At 34.7% G+C, this 20,252-nt stretch overlaps 1 protein-coding gene across 4 annotated transcripts in view; it reads left to right on the top strand.

The window, feature by feature from the left end:
- Positions 1-17,869, top strand: part of STEAP2 (STEAP2 metalloreductase) — a 25,983-nt gene extending 8,114 nt beyond the window's left edge. For all 4 annotated transcript variants that reach the window (XM_011363948.2, XM_023533365.1, XM_023533369.1 and 1 more), the window contains 4 exons: positions 4,041-4,565; positions 7,075-7,602; positions 10,384-10,548; positions 12,904-17,869. In XM_011363948.2, coding sequence (XP_011362250.1) covers positions 4,041-4,565; positions 7,075-7,602; positions 10,384-10,548; positions 12,904-13,191 — 1,506 coding nt within the window. In that variant the 3' untranslated portion in view covers positions 13,192-17,869. The remainder of the gene's footprint in view (positions 1-4,040; positions 4,566-7,074; positions 7,603-10,383; positions 10,549-12,903) is intronic.
- Positions 17,870-20,252: the final 2,383 nt, after the last annotated feature.

Below are 20,252 nucleotides of genomic sequence, written 5' to 3'. Positions count from 1 at the left end.
CATTCTGACCTATTTCACTTAACATAATACCCTCCAGGTTCATTCATGTCGTGGCAAATGGCAAGATTTCATTCTTTTTTTTTTTTATGGCTGAGTAATACTCCATTGTATATATGTACCACATCCTTTTTATCCATTCATCTATAGTAGACACTTAGATTATTGCTGTATCTTGGGCAATGAACATAGGGGTGCACATGTCTTTTCAAGTTAATGTTTTTGTTTTCTTCAGATAAATACCCAGAAATAGTATTTCTACATTATACGGTAGTTCTGTTTTTAATTTTTTGAAGAACCTCCATACCATTTTCCATAATGGCTGCACCAGTTTACATTCCTACCAACAGTGCATGAGGGTTCCTTTTTCTCCAAATTCTTGCCAACACCTGTTGTTTGTTGATTTATTGATAATAGCCATTCTAATGATGTTGAGCAACTTTTCATGTGCCTATTGGTCATCTGTATGTTTTCTTTGGAAAAATATCTGTTCAGGTCAAATGCTCATTTTTTAATCAGGCTCTTGATTATATGCTGAGGTGAGGTTTTTTCTGCTTTTCATTCTAAGTACATTCTTGTCTCTTCCTAACTAGAGTATAAATTCCTCGAGTGTAAGCCCCGTGCCTCTTTTGTCCTTTGTCTCCCATGTGCAAAGCACACAGTGGCCTCAATAAATCCATGCTGGTTCAGAGCAGGATAGATCTGTCTTTAGATTATAGTTGCAAAGACTATATACTTTCAGGGTTTATTTCTATAGTTTGTTACTAGATTATAGTTGTATCATTCTTTGTCAATGAAAATGTACAGTGTAAGGTGTTTAGTATCCTTTTTTCGTAAATACTGGGTAACCACTTTCAGATATTGATATTATTCATTTTTTTATAACCTCATTTTTTTTTATATCACAGTATTAACTTCAGTTAACTTGTTCACCAAATGATCCAAATGGTAGTTTAGCAAATTATAAATTGATTGATAAGATTTTGCTTCAGTGTCTCAGCACCAGATAGTTACTGAGAGTGTGTGAGTTGCTCTTACGTCTATGTATAGATGAGTTTCACAGGATATGGATACACTTCTACGCCCTTTCTTCTTCTCTCCCTCGAAAAAGCAGTACACACCTTCATGAGGTCTGCAGAGTCCCAAGAAGACAAATGGGTTGCTACTCAGGGTTTGTAGCATTAATAAATTTAGGTCTTTGGTTGGTTTTGATTCAAAAATTGAAGTTATTTCAATATTTTATCTGTTTTGTAGCTGGAATTCCTAAGCATATAGCTTTGGATTTACCTAAAACTTTCCTGAGATCCATATTGTAACTATTTAAAATTAGTATTGTTTTTAGAGAATATAGTTACAGTTGACAGAGATGTAAACAATTTTAAGATTCCCCGTATAATGTTTGCATCTCAGTTTTAGGATGAGCAGAGGTGGGAAGACTCATATTTGAATCCTTATTGAGTCACTGTAAACTGCATTGTCTTAAGAAAATTGGTAGTCTTTCTGAGTCAATTTTCTCATCTATAAGATGGGGATCATATGTATTCGAGAATTAAATGAGATAATACTTTATATGAAAACATTATGAACTATAAAGTAGCACACAAGCATATTGTAGTATTGCATGCTTTCAACAGTACACAATAAGCTATCTGTCAGATCCTTTAAAGGTTGTTTTTTTTTTTTCTCTTTCTCATGAATTCTTTTACATTCTTTAAAACTATAATGGAAAGAGTCTCATTTATTAGGCCCACTTTTGTTTGTAGCCACAGTCACACTATTAAAAGGTTCAGTTAGAACTTGCCATTGGAAATATAATGTGAAAAAGGCCTAAACATGTTAGAACAGAGTCACCCATAAATATGTATAAAATACATGCTATAATGAGAGACCTATAGGTGATGTTATTAGATCCTAATGTATTTTTACCTGTTTACGTTCTGATTTACCGAAGGGGTTTGAACTTGCTTGTAAAATAAGCAGATAACTGATATCGTTTTGGCTTAGTTTCATTTTTAGTTTGAAAAGGCCTTGATCATTATGCTTTCTTAGATTTAATGATTTTGCAATTCTTATATCTCTACTCAGAAGAACTCAGGACTGGGATATAGGACACTTGGGTTCCTGTGTCTCAATCTAGTAACCCTTTGACCCGTAGGTAACATAAATGATAAGGGTAAAGTAAGTAAGTTGGTCAGTTCATCTTGAATTGTCAAATGAAACGAGCATTGATTTAATTACTTCTGGTTCCTTTAACTGCTCCTCAATCCCAAGATAGCCCATTATTTCTACAGGAAGACGTTGACAGTTTTGTACTGCCCTGGTGCCTCTGACCTCTCCTGGACCTCTGGGTGTTTGGAATCACTGCAAGGGAAAGCAGATATTTACCACTCCTTCTATCTTGGAAAATGTGTAATGAAATATATGTAATACATTCAAAAATAGTGAGTTTTCTCTTTCCGCAGGATCTGAGTTAGACATTACAATCACTAGGTAATGCTGAGGGGCAATGACATGGCCGAAGGAGAATATACTAATATGGACACAACTATTACCCTTTTAGCTTCCCCACCCCCTACACACACACCCAAAGGAAAGCCCTTTCTCAAATTGTTTACATGGACCCAAATGACACATGCCTTCGCTGAGCTGCCTGGATTCTAATCCTGGCTCCCCCACTTTCCCTCTTATGACCTTGGACAAATTAATTTTCTACATGTCTCAGTTTCTTCATCTTCAAAGTGTGCATGACAATATTAGTACCGATCTCATAGGGTGGTTGTGGGGGTTCAATCAGTTAATATAAAGCACAAACAAACCTGGCACAAGAATGTGCTTTAATGAGTATTATGTAATAGTATATTGTCTTTCTGAAGATTAATTTACTGATTCTTTGGAGTCATTGGCTCTTGTAATTTAAAATTTCATTTAGTGAAAACCCCAAAAACATGTTTTTGAAGTATTCCCCTTATTCCTGTAAAATCCATTAAATCCTCTGAAGTGATCCACATCTGTTAGCATGAAAGAAATTGTGCAGTGGGGGAAAGGGGAATGGAAGAGTATTTTTCATTCAGACCCAGTAGTGACACTGAGTCACGGCAATCTGATTGGATTTATTGAATAAGTCATTATGAACATTCCAGATGTTAGTCACTTAAATAAAAAAGAATTTGACAGAATTTTCTGGAAAGAATAACTGCATCATATTCTATCCACCAATGAAAAGAAGAAAATGATTTCATAAGTACTGTGTAATTTAAGACCATAAACACATTATACCATTTTCACAGGGAAGCTATCTTTCTCAATAATAAGTTATAGGATGTAGGGTGAATGATAGAAGCCAATGATATTTAATTAATCCTTTGTTATATACTGATGCCTATTTTTCTTAAGATATTTAAGTGCCAAGGTTCATTTTCTAGTAGATTTATCTTACTCTGAGCTACTGAGGTGTACAGGATAGTTTGTAGACTCCACTCCCAAATGACTCTAGACATTTTGGATTTAAGTAGTTCTTTGTTTTGTACGATTTTTCTGTCTTCTGCTCTTCTGTGTGCCATCACATCCTATCACAGTCCTTTCTACGTCTAGCAGCTTTTCCGATTTGCTGCCTCTAATCTGCTGAGAAACAGGGTAATCAGAATTGTTAGAAATGTGTTTATAAAAAGTTCTGGGTGAAAATACCAATCTCTTACTTTTGTGCTGTAGTGCCTTGCTGCTCAAAGGGGTCCACAGACCAGAAGCATTTTATTAGAAATGCAGAATCTTGGGCCTCACTCCAGAACTACTGAATCAGAATCTAGTTTAACAAGATTCGCAGGTGATTCATGTGCACATTAAAATTTGAGAAGCCTCGCTTAGCATATCAACTTTGTGACAGTTTCATTTTCTATTTAGCTTAAAAATTGTATCTTGCTGTGATCTAGGTTATATAGCTTGCCAAGATACTTAACCTAGAAACGAGGGACATTATTATAATGTCTACAAGTATATTAATGTTTGGTAATAGCTGATTGATGAACATTTTATTTTCTCTCTCCTAGGATATCCCTGGTGATCTTGGAAGAATCCATATCATGGAATCGATCTCTATGATGGGAAGCCCTAAGAGCCTTAGTGCCACTTTTTTGCCTAATGGCATAAATGGTATCAAAGATGCGAGGAAGGTTACTGTAGGTGTAATTGGAAGTGGGGATTTTGCCAAATCTCTGACCATTCGACTTATTAGATGTGGCTATCATGTGGTCATAGGAAGTAGAAATCCTAAGTTTGCTTCTGAATTTTTTCCTCATGTGGTAGACGTCACTCATCATGAAGATGCGCTAACAAAAACAAATATGATATTTGTTGCTATACATAGAGAACATTACACCTCCCTCTGGGACCTGAGACATCTGCTTGTGGGTAAAATCCTGATCGATGTGAGCAATAACATGAGGCTAAACCAATACCCAGAATCCAATGCTGAATATCTAGCTTCCTTATTCCCGGATTCCCTGATTGTCAAAGGATTTAATGTTATCTCAGCTTGGGCGCTTCAGTTAGGACCTAAGGATGCCAGCCGGCAGGTGTGTATTTTACATTTTTATTCTTATTTACCTGGTATTTTGTATTTGAGTAGTTAAATAAATATTGTACATTGAAAAACCTTATTCTGACCACCCCGCCTCCACCAATGATTATCATTTTGAAAAGTATGCATGAGCACCTGAAAGTTCATGCTCGACCTTGTAAGGACACATTTCCATTCTCAAAATAATGTGGAAAGCTGAGAAAATAACTTGGACTTCTCTGTCATGACCAGCTCATTCAAGAAAAGGCAAGGTTGGCCAATAAATAATTGGACACATTGTGTTGAGTCTCTCCTTGCCTCTTCAAAAATAGAAATAATAGCAAACAGGTCTTTTTTCTTTCCCTCTTTCCCTCCCAACCTTTTGTCCTTCCCCCTCTTTTTATTTCTTCCCTCTTCCTTCCTCACCATTTAGTAACACAGTATTCCATCTCTGCATTAAATACTATTTAGCGTGGTCCTCAAGGATGCTTTAGAAGTACCTTTTTATTTTACATAGAATATTCATAGAATTTCAAATAGTACACTTTGTTTCATTTTAAGTGTAGATTTTAATCTGTTTAAGGAGGATAAAGGAAGACTGAGTTTCTTAGGTTTTCTTTTAATTTAGGGGTTCTATCTAGTTCGACTTGAGAATCACGCAGATGGGGCGCTCCATCAAGGCTCTTGTGGAATGAGAACTTTTATAAGTACACATATAAAATAGTGCACTTTAAAAATCTTTTAAAGGTGTGGTTATGCATTATAATTAAACATGATGATAAAATACTTGTATTATTTTTGTCCATAAAGACAGTTGATTAAATGCCTTAGAAAATAAATTCAAGTATTGTATTATTGTACACTACAAAACAGAATCACCATAACCATTCACTTTCAAATCCTTAATTTGGAAAGCTAATAAACATATACTTTCCACCTTTCCTAGATGATATTTCTGAATCCTTTTTTTTTTTCTTTTGTATATCCACCAAAGTTTAGCAATGGATACAGATCAAACAAATTAGGGATAAACCTGAATTTAATCCTTTGCCCATATACATGATAATTTTAATTCTTTAACAACAACAACAACAAATTTGTGGCACAGTACTTAAATTCAAAGTGAGCTGCAAAAATAGTTTCATTTGTATTTCATAGTCCTCATTTCCTTATTATAAATATTTGATTTATACTTTCAGGTTTATTATAAAATTTTATTTATAATTTATAGGGTTTTATCCAACGAATAAAAGAGTTTACCATTGTAAACTATAATAAATTAATTTAGAATGCTTTTCTTTATTTCTTTTGTATGTAGGTATTCTTCCTCACTCTGTTTTAAAAGTTCATGAACGTTTGTATAATAGTATAAACTTTGTCATTCATCTGGCTTATATTTGGTGAAATTAATAATCCAAAGAGCTTTACATTGCCAGCATAATGTAAATAGGTTTAACATGCAAATATTTCATGTGGTCTGTTCCAGAGCCCTTATATAAACATCTTTAAGGATATATTTAGGAATTTGTTTTCCCCAAACACTACTCAAAGACTTTATAGCAATATTTTTCTAGCCTTAAGTGAGATGACCTACCCATAAGTAATAGTGGCTTACTGCAGCAGTAAATTTGGTGCTCAACAAATATTTGTTGAATTCTCAACTGCAGTACTTTATCTAAGAGGTTTTGGTAGTTCAAAAGCTCACCCTCACCCACGTTAGAGTTCCTATAGAGCTAATATTTTAGTCTTAGAAAATGGCAGTTGATTTACTTTTTAAATTAACTTAAGCCTTTATAATATGATTTTCCCCCTCTAGGTATATTATCATTGAAAAATGAAAGAATTTCATATTCTGACCAATGAAATAATATACTTGAGATAATCCATGGCTTGTCAGAGATATTTGGTGAATTGATTTCTAAGCCAAGAGATAAATTTTATAAATAGTGCTGCATCATGACATAATTACAAATTCAGTCATCCAGAACCCATGACCACCATCTTCTCGCTTGCTGAATATTTGTAAAGGGCAATGCTTGCAAACACTCTACTAGGCAGAATCACTACAGTCTTAGAACTAAATATTGTCCAGAAGAGCCCCACTCTGTTCCCTGTGGGAGAGGGAGAGCTAGAGTGGGGAAGAGCATGGCCTGCAGCTCAAACTCCACCTCCCCCCGCCCACCCCCCCCGCAAAAGGGAGACCTTAAATTGTCAGTACCACCCAGCCATGGTCTAGAAACCTTTCTTTTCTCCTGACTTCCTTGCTCTGAGGACTTCCTGATCCCAGATTCTAGCTAGTTTCTTCTGCATTTTATTTTCATGTCATCACAGTTAGCAAGAGCTTTGTTTTCTATTATACTATTTTAATCTATTAATAAATATATTAATCAATAAATGCTTTACCTCCTTAACTTTCTGCATCACTCGAAGTCACCACAAGTGATGCTCCATAGATTAAGTGCAGCACGGGATCATTACCATTTTTATAAACAATAATAATGATGTCTCTTTTGTTTTCGCTGCAGGTGTATATATGCAGCAACAATATTCAAGCTCGACAACAGGTTATTGAACTTGCTCGGCAGTTGAATTTCATTCCTGTTGATTTGGGATCATTATCATCAGCCAGGGAGATCGAAAATTTACCCCTGCGACTGTTTACTCTCTGGAGAGGGCCAGTGGTGGTAGCCATAAGCCTGGCCACGTTTTTCTTTCTTTATTCTTTTGTCAGAGATGTGATACATCCATATGCTAGAAACCAGCAGAGTGACTTTTACAAGATTCCTATTGAGATTGTGAATAAAACCTTGCCCATAGTTGCCATTACTTTGCTGTCCCTGGTGTACCTGGCAGGTCTCCTGGCAGCTGCTTATCAACTTTATTACGGCACCAAGTATAGGAGATTTCCTCCTTGGTTGGAGACTTGGTTACAGTGTAGAAAACAACTTGGATTACTAAGTTTTTTCTTCGCTTCAGTTCATGTTGCCTACAGCCTCTGCTTACCAATGAGAAGGTCAGAGAGATACTTGTTTCTCAACATGGCTTATCAGCAGGTAGGGAACATGTTTGTTATTTATCTGATGCTTAATATAATTTATAAAATGTGAGATTAACAATAGGGTACAACTTTACATACCTTGTAATAGAAATCTTGGTATATCTAGGGTGGGGAAAGTATTCTTTAAACAATGTTTCTGCCTAAGAATTATGTGGCTAATTCAAAATCTTTTAGGGTAGAAGCTGCAAGCATCCCTTTCTTTGCAGAATAAAAGCAGAGAAATAAAGGGTTGGGTTTCTCTCTTTTTTTAATGTTAGGATTACAGCAATTGCTTTCAGCACTAAACAGTTCCTTATTGTAATGTTTTGTGCCATGAAAAGTTAAGGCAATTCTTAGTAAATGTATACATAAATTAGAAAATATAAAACCAAATAGGAAGTCAACATCAGGAGACATACACTTCCAAGGTTTTTGTTCTCAAAAAGCAGAAAAGATACTAGTTCCTCAGGTGAAGCTTTTCTAGCCCTTAGCTCAAGAAAATCTCAGGGATTGCTACACGGAAGGAGCTTGATGATGGAGTAGACTGTGGTTTCCTCAATAATTCCCATTCAGCAAGTGTAAAATAGAGGGTCTCATTGAAGCTCTCTGACATAGCATTTCTCAATGAAAGCCAATGACACTGCACCAAAACAAATGCATAAAAGCTTTTTCTTTTTATGAGGAACCAAGGCATCATAGTCCATGTATGTAATAATCTGAAAAAAAAAATTAATACATTAATGTTCTTTAAGCCATTCTTTCGCTAAAAATACCACTTCTCTTAACTGAATGCTAAGGCTTTGATATCTGCACAACCAGCTTTCTTCCTCCTTCAAGTCATTTGCTCAGGTCTTACCTCCTCAGTGAGGCCTGCCTTGGACACTTTTAAATCCTGTTACCTGCTTTCACTGAATCCCGATACTCCCAGTTCCTCTTACTTACTCTGCTCTACTTTCTTTTTTGTCAATAGCAATTTACCGCCTTCTAACACCCTTTATGTTTTCCTTGTTTATTATATTTACCGTTGTCTGCCTTCTCTCATCAGAATATAATGTTGAACAAACTCAAAAAAGTCTGGAGGCTTTGCTAGAAATAAATGGTAGAGATTTATTCAAGGGTCTTGGAGTTTGCAAACTGGGAACACACCTAGGCAAAAAGCCGGAAGTGTTCCAAAGAAGAAAGAAAAGTTAAAATTTCTTATAGTAAAAAGTACAATCTTGAGAATTATCAGTCCTGCATTCTTAGCCCTAGGATTGGTCCAGGACGGTTATCAGTCAGATGTCAGGCAATGAGGATGATAGATGCCAGGTGGTATAGAAGATGGGTGCCAGGAAGTCTGGTCAGGTCCCACTGGTCTGGATAATGTTTATCAGGCAGATGTATACATGAGTCCTTCCAAGGGTAATCAGGTGGCCTGGGTCAGTGAGTTCTTCAGGGGATAATTAGAAGGTGACCTAGAGGTCCAGATGTATGTCCAGGCAGTGACACAGGACAAGAAAGTTCAAAAATGTTTAAGTTCCCAGGCTGCTTAGAACAAGAATGGAGTCTTTCCTCATGCCTCAACCTTCATAGTGTTAATTACTTTAGCAACTTGGTTAAAATGACTCCATTTTATATATTCCCTATCTTCACTCTTTCCTCAGTAAGTTCATGAGAGGAGGGATCATTATCCATTTTGTTCACTGATATATGCCTAGAACTGTGCCTGGCACATAGCAGACACTCAGAAAGCATATTTGTGGAATGAAAAATGAACTGGGAGGCCAGGTAGATCCAGATTGTAACCTCTGGGTATGCTGAGGTCTGTCATTGTCTCGTATTGTTTTATAGACATCAAATGAGACAGGAAGAGCCTTTTTCCACAGAGGAACTTTCTGGCTTTTTTCAGGATGTCAGTATGATTGCTTCAGGGACTACTGGCTAAGAACTAGCTTTTCTTTGTTTTAATTTCAAGTATGTTTAGTTAACTGGAACTAGACAAAGTTAAGCCAGTATTAAATTAGAATGTTTTCCATGAAGAGATGCTTATTTAAATCAAAGCTTTAGCCCAAGAATCCGACCTTTGATTTATACTCTGATTATATTGTTTGCATGAAAATAGACAATTCTAACAACAATCCCTATGCAGAATACCACACATTAAGAGTTAATCATGTCTGACTTGATTATGTATGCATTGTCAATTAAGGGAAAGATATTTGGAGAAGTGTATAAAATAATGAGGCAATTCAAGTGAATAAATATTTGCATTTGGTAGGGCTTTATCCTCAGGAAAATCTCAGGTTCCTGGGGAAAAGAAAGTAAGAAGAGATACATCAATATATAAATCTTCATGTGAGAGAGGAAGATACAGAATAGTTAGAAATTCCCTTCCAGAATCCTTAAGTTGAACTAAGACCAGAATGTACCAAAAATATTCAACCAAATTTAAACTAACTTGTAAAAGTACCTCGAAACCAAGTCTAACTGCTAGTATTTCGTTTATGTCACTCTGGAACTAACCACTTGGCATTTCATGGTCTTAGGACTCCAGAGGCCATTAATGACAGGTTCACCCACTCTTCTCACATGTATGCAAGGAAGGAGAGAATCTTAATCCTCTTTTTGTTTTAACTCTCCCTTCTCTTCCCCTCACACCTGGAACAATACCATCCAGTAATAGGTACTCCATTACAGTTTGTTAAATTGAATTAATACAACTTTAATATATCCATATCCTTATGCCAAGAGTGAACTCTGTGCTGAATCAGGTAATGTTCTACCGAATAAAGGAAATTCACATTTGCTCTCTTATTAGGTTCATGCCAATATTGAAAACTCTTGGAATGAAGAAGAAGTCTGGAGAATTGAAATGTATATCTCATTTGGCATAATGAGCCTTGGCTTACTTTCCCTCCTGGCAGTCACCTCCATCCCTTCAGTGAGCAATGCTTTAAACTGGAGGGAATTCAGTTTTATTCAGGTATGTGGGGTTTTGTTTGGTGAAGGAATAGGCTGCGTAGAATTTATGTGTTAAGTATAGTTGAATTTTAAATTATGCTTCTTATAAAAAGAGTGCTTTTGGGGGGTGCATTTATGTGTCTAGCTTGGAGAACACTTATCTTTGGAGGCTGGCTTAGGGCCATTCTGGTTTAGTAAGTGAAAGACCAGTACAGGATTCTGCTGGAAGGCTTTGATAGCATTGCCTACTATGCTATGGATAAAGGATGTTTTTCAAAGAAAAAAAAATGAAAGTAGGGGTGATAAACTTAGATCAAGTTTAATGTCAAAAGTCAATGTATTATTAGCCAAATGCATGAAGAATTGTCTTATATTTGTGTCATATTAATCTGTCCAGAAAAATCTCATTAATTTGAATTCAAGTGTGGAGAAAGTAAGTCTATTTTAAAAGAAATGTGTGTGTATACACACACAAACACAAGCAGTAACTAGGTAACTAGGCTAATGGATTATGATGAGCAACCAGCCTTATGAATCTTGTTAGTATGTATTTAGTGTATAAGTTATATACATATGTATTTGCGTGTCTATAAAAGGGTTTGAGAACACCATTGTTCTTTAATAAGTTGAATAATCACCTTCTCCAGTAATCATTATTTAATAAATTTCAATACTTAAAAAACATATAACTCAAACTTAGATTCTACCTACATTATCACAAAATTAGTACTGGTTGTATCCAGGCAGTATACAGCACAATAGGCAGATGAGTATGTTTGTTGATAAATTAATTTGGAGGGTTTTGCCAGTTTGCTTGAGCTTTTTTGTTTTTACGTCATCCAAAAATCTCATTCAAATTAAAGGTAGATCCCTTGTCTAAATTCATTTTTCCTTCTGGAGGAAAGAAAATGTGAATGCTTTCTCAACTACTAGTTTAATCACACCTGAAAAAGAAATAGAAAGCCTTCTGATAAAAGGTGCTAGACGGGTGCAAATTATCATTATAAATTTAGATGAGTAATTGCAAACAGTCTTGCCTAGAGACTCGATCTTTTCCCCATGATGCTAGACGTTACATCATTATACGGATATAATACCACACTTCATGTAACATACACCATTTCTCAAAGTAAGCAATTGAACATAATAATTTAGGGAACCCAGAATACTGATCTTTTAGATTTTAACCTGTAAATTGCTTAACTGAAATGCTCTTTATTTTTTGTTTTTTTAATTAAATGTATTGGGGTGCTATTGGTTAATAAAATTATATAGGTTTCAAGTGTACAATTCTATAATACATCGTCTGTATGTTGCACTGTATGTTCATCACCCAAAGTCAAATCTCCTTCCGTCACCATATATTTAACCCCCTTTACCCTTTCCTACCTCCCTCCCCCTTTGGTAACCACTAAACTTGTCTGTGTCTGTGAATTTTTGTTTGTTTGTTTGTCTTGTTCATTTGTTGCTTTCAGTTTTATATCCCACATATGAGTGAAATCATATGGTTCTCAACTTTTTGTTTGACTTATTTCACTTTTCATGATAATCTCAAGATCCATCCATGTTGTCACAAATGGCAGTATTTCATCTCTTGAAGTGCTCTTAATAACCTCTTTTAATATGATCAATAAAGCTACATATTCGAAATGCGATTTATATTACATATTAATATATAAGATTTTTCATATTTGCCTTCAACTAGTATGTATATATGTATGTATATACTCATGAGAATGTTCTTCAGCATTTAACTTTATTATATGTGCGTATACATATGTATGTATATGTGCGTATACATATGTGTGGATGTACATATGCATACAGATACACACATTTTTTAAATATGCACAACTGGCAGAAATGTGGATAACCTTTATAAAGAAGTTTAGCTCTTTTTATCAACAACCTTAAGAAAAAGTTAGATGTTTTGACCAGCAATCAGTTCTAAGGAAAGAAACCAAAATATAGAAGAGAACTTAAAGTGACATTATTTATAGTTGAGGAAAGCTGGAAACAGTAAATGATCAACAAAAAGGAATGGTTAAATAAATTATAGCCCATCCATTCAGTGGAGTATTATACAGCATTAAAGTCATGTTTTCATGTTTAATGACATAAGGAAAAAATTTTTGATATAATAAATGAAATAATTAGAATATTAAACTATATGCAGTATGGCCTTATTTGTGTAAAGTGTATATATATGAAAATGTTTGAATTATTTCATTCAATAGAGAACAAAGAGTAGCTCAATAGGTTATGATATAATAGTTTTATCAAAATATAAACATGGTATAGCCAGATGGGTTAATTTATGAGTCTAAATAATTTGTTTCTTATTCCTTGTTTCTTTTCCTTCCTCTGCTGCCCCAAGTCTACACTTGGCTATGTCGCTCTTCTCATAAGCACTTTCCATGTTTTAACTTATGGATGGAAGCGAGCTTTTGAAGAAGAGTACTACCGATTTTATACACCACCGAACTTTGTCCTTGCTCTCGTTTTGCCTTCGATTGTAATTCTGGGTAAGAGCATTTTACTTCTTCCATGTGTAAGCCGAAAGCTAAAGAAAATTAAAAAAGGCTGGGAAAAGAGCCAATTTCTAGAAGAAAGTATTGGAGGAGCAGTTCCTCACCTCTCACCAGAGAGGGTTACAGTAATGTGATGATAAATGGTGCTCGCTGATGCCATATGAAGTTCTTACTGATGCCATTATTTGTATAACTTCTTCTGTTCAGTTCCCAGTGCACTGTCAAATTGCTGTGGGCTAAAACTATTCAATGTGCTCTCAGCCAAATTAGTGGTAGAATTTTCTTCAAATTAATTTTCGCAAATGTCATATTGTTGAAATTTAGGTATGGTTTGTTTTGTTTTGCACAACTGTAACACCGTTGTTATTTTAACAAACTGTATTCCACAATCCGGCAAAAATATTTATAGTTAATAATATAGATACAGTATAATGTTAAAAAAAAACTTTGCAAACCAGCTGAATTTTAAGTTTCAATATAATCAATAGATATTTTTTTTCTGAAGCTTAAGTGAGGTTTTAATTATTATCCAGCATAAGAAATAGAAATGCATAATCATACATTATTTTTAAGAAAGGATGCATTACATTCGCATCTAGGCAAGGGTGATAGTAACATTCCTATATTTCTCTCATAAGATAGGATTTGAAGAATGTAATTAATTGTACAAATCAATGTGATTATGTGAACAAACACAAACTAAAAAGACAAATTGAACCTGAGATTGTATTTGAAATATACTGGAGACACGAAATACGTACTGATAATCTGTACCTCATGAAAGACTTCTTCATCTTGTTACAGAGCAGTTCCATCTGCATATTAATATATTGTTAGGGAGAAGACTTGGCCTCCCAAACTAATTTTTCTAATATAGTATCAATCCTGAGACTCATAATTTTTCTAGTTAGAGGGAAAGTGTTAAGTTTACACAAAGGTAGTTGTTTGTCAACTAATCTGTACTGTTGCACCTTACCCAGTCACTATCTATGGTATAGGATTTTACAGAAGTTCATCGAGGGAGTATAACATGCCAGGTACTGTTCTAAGCACTTTACTTGCATTATCCCATTTAATACTTAAAACAACCCCATGACAGAGGTAGTTATAGCCTCATTTTCATGTGAGAAAACTGAAGGATAGGAAGTTAATTTGTTCAAGGTCATCAAGTTACTAAGTAGCAGAGCCAGCATTCAAGTTCAGGCAGTTATAGTCCAGAGGCTCTGTTTTCAACCACTAGACAGTATGGCCCCTGCTCCAGCCCCATGCATTATATTAATGATGCTAATCTAGATGCTTCCTCTTTCATATAAAAGCATTAACATTCTTTAGAGTAAGTTGTGGCTATCAAAAGATATATGAAAATTTTACAGTCATATATTTATTATTGCTTGTGGGCTAATCTACAGTTACTTACCCTGGAGAAGGATCTCACCTGGACATGACCCTGGAGTCGCATAGCCATCCACATGCCTCTCTGCAGTGAGGGACTCCCACAGAGATAGGCCGATAGCAGTTTTAATGAATGGCTGAGGTCCTACAGAATCTTAAAAAGTCCCTGTAGAGTTGGTCATCTCAATTCTCTTCTTGAGAAGTCCTCCTGCCTGGTCAGCCATTTGTTAAGGAGCAGTTTGAAAGCGTGAAAGATATTAGAGTCAGTGGTTAATTGTAAATGTACTCTAGAGACATATAATCATACAAATTATTCATAAAATTTTTCAGTGCTGACATTCCACATTAAAATTGCATTTTATTCAAACTGGTTAGAATGCCCTACGTTTTTTCCATTTGTTCTTTCCTTATTAAAATAAAAAATTGCTAATAAGATACAATTACACGTATTCCTCTTCCTGAAATTATAACATTTTTAAAGTTACCCGCTGAGGTACAACTGAATCCAGCTGCCAAAAATAAAAAGACTTTTACTTAGTAGAGGCTGTCTTCCCCACCAATGGCTCTTTCCCTGCTACTGTATTCTGTTGGTCTGGTAAGTCACTAGGTTACTCAGGATTCTCTGATGTTCTCGGTGAAGTTTAATGTCTTCTACTACTTAATTGAGCTCTCCATTTTCTTTGTTTTAATTATATTCTTCCCCTCTTGATGATCACTTGTTAGTTCTTAGTAAGAATTCAGTTGAGTAATAACTTTTAAAGGTATACACCTAAAAATTATTGTTCTAAACTAGTGAAATTAATAACATATTTTCAATACTTTTTTGTTCCTTAAGTTTCACTCTCAAGACCATAGGTTCACCATTTAATGTGAACAAATAATGAAATTTTTTTAAAGTTAGATCACCACTGGAGTATATTGTTGCACATATATATCAAGTAGCCAATAATATTAAATTATCACTATTCAGATAAATAGGGCCTTTGAAAATATGAAAAAACAATGTTTATGAAAATACATATAAGCTGTAACTGTTGTTTCAAATGATATTTCTTTTCCTCCATTACAAAGATGAAATTAATTTTGAAGTTTTAGAATAAATGTCATATATTCACTATAATTCTAAATACTTAAGTATTTCTAAAAATGCAAAAATATTGACTTTTAGTTGCTTTTATTGATTTTTAATTACTTTATTTTACTATTTCCTACCTTATTATTTTTCTTCATCACTACATTTCATAATCATTTTCTTTTAAATCATTCTTCAGAAGTAGGACTGAATTCTGCTCTTGCTAGATGTGAGAAAGTGGTAGGAACTTTACAGTAATGGAGATTTGTTTCCTAATCTGTATTTTGAGAAGCGTCCCTGAGAAAATTATTAGAATATAGAAAATATACCCAGTCTTAATTGTATGCAAAAAAATCAAGTAATTTTTTCCTAAGAAGAAAATATTCATGGACTGAATCATGTTACTTAGCTTTTTTATGTGCAGATTTCATATATCTCCTATTAATAATTTTTAAAATCATGTTTAAATATGAATATATTCATGCTAACATATTTTTCAGAGTATACATGGAAATTTAGCCGAGATTGCCTACATTTAGAGATTTTTATTTAAATTTTAAAATATTTTAAAGTATGAATAAATTATATTTATAGGTATTTATTGGAGATGATTATTTTGTGCTACATAAAGGATTGGCTAATGAGCTCCGGTGTTAAACTACCTGATTATTTTCTTATAAATTGGCATAATCCTGACTTAAGGAATTTTACTTTCAAAATTAATTTGATAATAGTAACAATAGATATAGTCATACAGTCAAATTATGAAAACTATTTGTGTAAAAGGGCTTCAAAAATATATCATATCCAATTTTTGTATTGTTTAGCTCATGTAATGTGATAAACCTTAATTCTTTTTAATTGCCTTTTGCCATTAAAATATTTCATAATAAATTCTGTATAGAGTCCCCCCACCAAAACAAGGTTTATTTGTGAAATTTAAAGTTTCTAATGCGATCTTTTAAATAAAGTACCATAAATGTAGTTCATAAGTATTCCTTTAGGAATACTATAAACACTGAACCTGTGTCAGTCTATAAAATTTCAGTTTTAAAATAAGTATTTAAGCAGCCTAAAATGTTATGTTGAAATTATTTTGTAAATTCGTGACTTAAAGCAGTACTACACATAGTATAACTTAACGCCTTGGTCTGGTGTTAAGATTAGTATTTGTGATGTGTCATCAGAAAAGGAGATGTTCCAATCTCAGTTGTTCCTAAGTCAGTAAGTCAGTAAAACAAATTCTGGTATGTGCTTAGTATATATGTAATTGCTCTAAATGGAACTATGATCATTTTAGTGGAAACAATCTGTTTTTACCTTTGAACAGTGAATTTTACAGGAATGAATAGGTTCTTCAATTTTTTAATACAAAAATTATAAAGTAATAGAGATTCTATCCATATGATACCAAAAATCGCTTAATTCAGCCTAATACACGTACATACTGAGATCTTTAGCTTTCCAAGTCATTGGGTTTCCATCATGCAGTCATCCAAAATTAGGGCAGACTATATGGATACTCTCAGTGGCTAGATGGGCTAAATTTAATCATCAAAGCAGGTGCTTTTGTCTGATTGCCAAAATATCAACTTCTAGGAAGTATTCTCAAGATTTTCTTTAAAAGTCTTTCATAGCTTTTTAGATATCCAACCTGAACAGAGACTGTTCTTTAAAAGCTGCTGCCCATCAAATTCCTCAACTGCCCTTTCAGTTAGGGGTTCCCATGTGACAGTGTTGGCCAGTGAGATGTAAGGGGAACATACGAGTGACATCCTAGAAGTCTCATCAAAGAAAATCGGGGTATATTTTTTATCTCATTCCTCCATCTTGCTGCCAGAACTACAGATATAACAGGAGCCTTGGCAAATATCCAAGAGGACCAAGGTCACGCCCTAAGGAAGGCATGTTAGAGATTAAAAAGATCTTGACTGCTTCATGACTTGGACTGTCTTTTCCTGTATTTAAGCCAATGTAAATTTGAGTTTCTTTATACCAAGTCAAAATCAATCTATTCTGGCCTTCAGTTTTTCATCGTGATACCGTTTAACACTGTTTGAACAAACTAGATTGCAATAATTCTCACCTTTAAAAGTTTTTAAAAGATAATATACAATTCACATTAGAACTGATTTTCCATTGTTAATTATACTCATTTTTTGCCTTGATCTTTAATTAGATATTTTGTATCTGCTTAGAAAATATTGTCTTCTTTATAACTGTGTAATAGATATTTGCTAAAACTCTGTAATCTCCAAAATATCACTATCGAATTACATGCCATGTTTTTATATCAGTCTCATAGATCTGCCTTATAAACATCTAAATAAAAAGTACTATTTAATGTGTTTTGACTTCTTTTTTTAAATGTTGTATACAGAAGGGTTTTTCTTTCTTACTGAATAGTAATTCTAGCATTTAATGGAGGCCATCTAATAGTTTTTCTGTTTCTTTTTAGAAGCATCCAAAAAGCAATACATGTAATAGTTTTGGAGTTTGCGTGGGTTCGTTTGTTTTTGCCAAAGTAGTCATTTAGAAAAATATCCATCTACCTAGTTGGTATTCTAAAAATTATTTCATTTCGCTAGCATTCACTAAGTTTCTTTAAACCAGGACTCCACACAATATTCATGCTATATTCTGTAAGCTCATGATAGCAGGAACTCTGTCTTATTCACTATATGCCCAGTATCTAGTACAGTATGGTCTGCCACATACTAACAAGATATTATAAAGAATGTTGATTCATCTTTATAGAAAATTATGTTATCACCCCACATCCATGCAGCCATGCCTGCAATCTTCCTGACCACCCCCCTCTCCATCACTGCCTCCACTTCTCTCCTTGCCTTGTGGCTAGTGGCTTGGAGCTGCCCAATTGTTACCAGAGTGGAGTTACTGCTACTGCTACACTACTGTCATAAACACCACTGCCACACTGCTGTATTGAGAAGAGAAACCAACCTTGGTGCCTGTGCACAGTGTCCGTGGAGGCTCAGGCTTCCCCTGAAGCTGCCTGGCAATGCATGGGTGTTAATGTTCTCAGAGTAGAATTGCCTGGTAAAATATAGAACACTCAGTTAAATTTGAATTGCAGACAAATCAGTAATTCTCTTACTGATATTGCATGGGACTGATTATTTATTTATATCTACCAAATCTTATTTACTTACTCGACTTAACTCACTTTACTCACTTACTTACTTACTAAATCTGGCAACTTGACCTGAGTGGTGAACTTTGACCAAAGAGATGCAGCACAAGGAGCTGGTGGATAAATTCTCCCTTCCCTTCCCTCAGATGGGCTATTCTGAAGTACAATAATTCATAAGGCCTCCATGAAAATATTCTAAAAGACTAAGGAATTAACAGCACTTATTCCAAAGCTATGAACCAGCCCAATAACACCTAGATTTGTGCTCCCTCCTCCACTGCCTGCCTCACTTCCATCCTTTCCAAACTTCTTTCCAGAGATCATGCCCCTCAATGAAGTGGCAGCAGGTGAATGTTTGCTGTTTGTTTATGGGAATCTCTAGGGAACCTAGGCTAGCACAGTAGTTTTGGTAGTAGATTTTTCAAATGGAAAATAAAACATGAAATAAATGATGATTGTGACAAACCAGGCCCAAAATCCAGATTGATTGGGAATCCTGGAAGTGAATACATCTCCCAGGGACAGATTCACACTGATCAAATGTACAGTGATATACTGTTAAATCAGATTAGTAATTTATCACTACTGTGAGAAATATCTATATCCTAGAGGCGAGAATACCAGTATTGCCTTGATTAAACATATCCTAGTATTGAATTTGTTCTTCTAAAGAATTCAAATAAAAACCCAAAGGATCTTAGGATCTGTTATAAGTTGAATTGGATCCCCCTAAAATTCCTATGTTGAAGTCCTGACCCCCAGTACCTCAGAATGACTATATTTGAAGATAGGACCTTTAAAGAGGAAATTGAGATAAAATGAGGTCATGTGGGTGGACCCTAGTCTAATATAACTGGCATCCTTATGAGAAAAGAAGATTAAGACACAGAGGGAAGACCACGTGATGACAAAGGGAGAAGGTGAGCATCTACAAGCCAAGGACAGAGGCTTCAGAATGAAACCAGTCTTAGACACCTTGATCTTGGACTCCTAGCCATCAGGCTGAGAGGAAGTAAAATTTCTGTTGCATAAGCTACCCAGTGTATGGTATTTGTTCCAGCAGCCCTAGCAAACTAATATAAGGTCCATGGAATTAGAACACATTAAATTATAGAACCCGATAATGTCATTGGAAAAACTTGTCTGATTAATCTGGCTCTACAAGAAAGACAGTTTTATCCTGGTGGTACTTCACTATAACCTCCTCACATATAAACACAGTAAATAGTTTTCAGTTCTAAAGGCTTAAGAACATTTTCATTTCACAGAAATAATCATGTGACGTGGAACTAAAGCTTTGATCCAGGTAAAAGTCCCTCTTTATAAACTCATTTCATTTATTACCATTTATTTAGTTTCTCCAGTAAACATGAATAGCCCCTCCAGCTTTCTACTTAAAAATTACTTGCAATTTGGGTTATTAGTATACTTTTAATTAGAATGGTTGATTTCAGGGGTGGCTGTACTTCTATTTTTGTTTTCGGTTCCATGTACTTATTACTCCCAAATTTGCACTAATGATTCTCTTGGAAAGAAGTAATTTCTTTTTTTAGATTTTGCTTCCGTGACAACTTAAA

Source organism: Pteropus vampyrus, unplaced genomic scaffold, assembly GCF_000151845.1.
Source record: "Pteropus vampyrus isolate Shadow unplaced genomic scaffold, Pvam_2.0 Scaffold4, whole genome shotgun sequence".
Lineage (NCBI taxonomy): Eukaryota > Metazoa > Chordata > Mammalia > Chiroptera > Pteropodidae > Pteropus > Pteropus vampyrus.
This window is presented reverse-complemented; position numbering and strand designations above follow the sequence as displayed.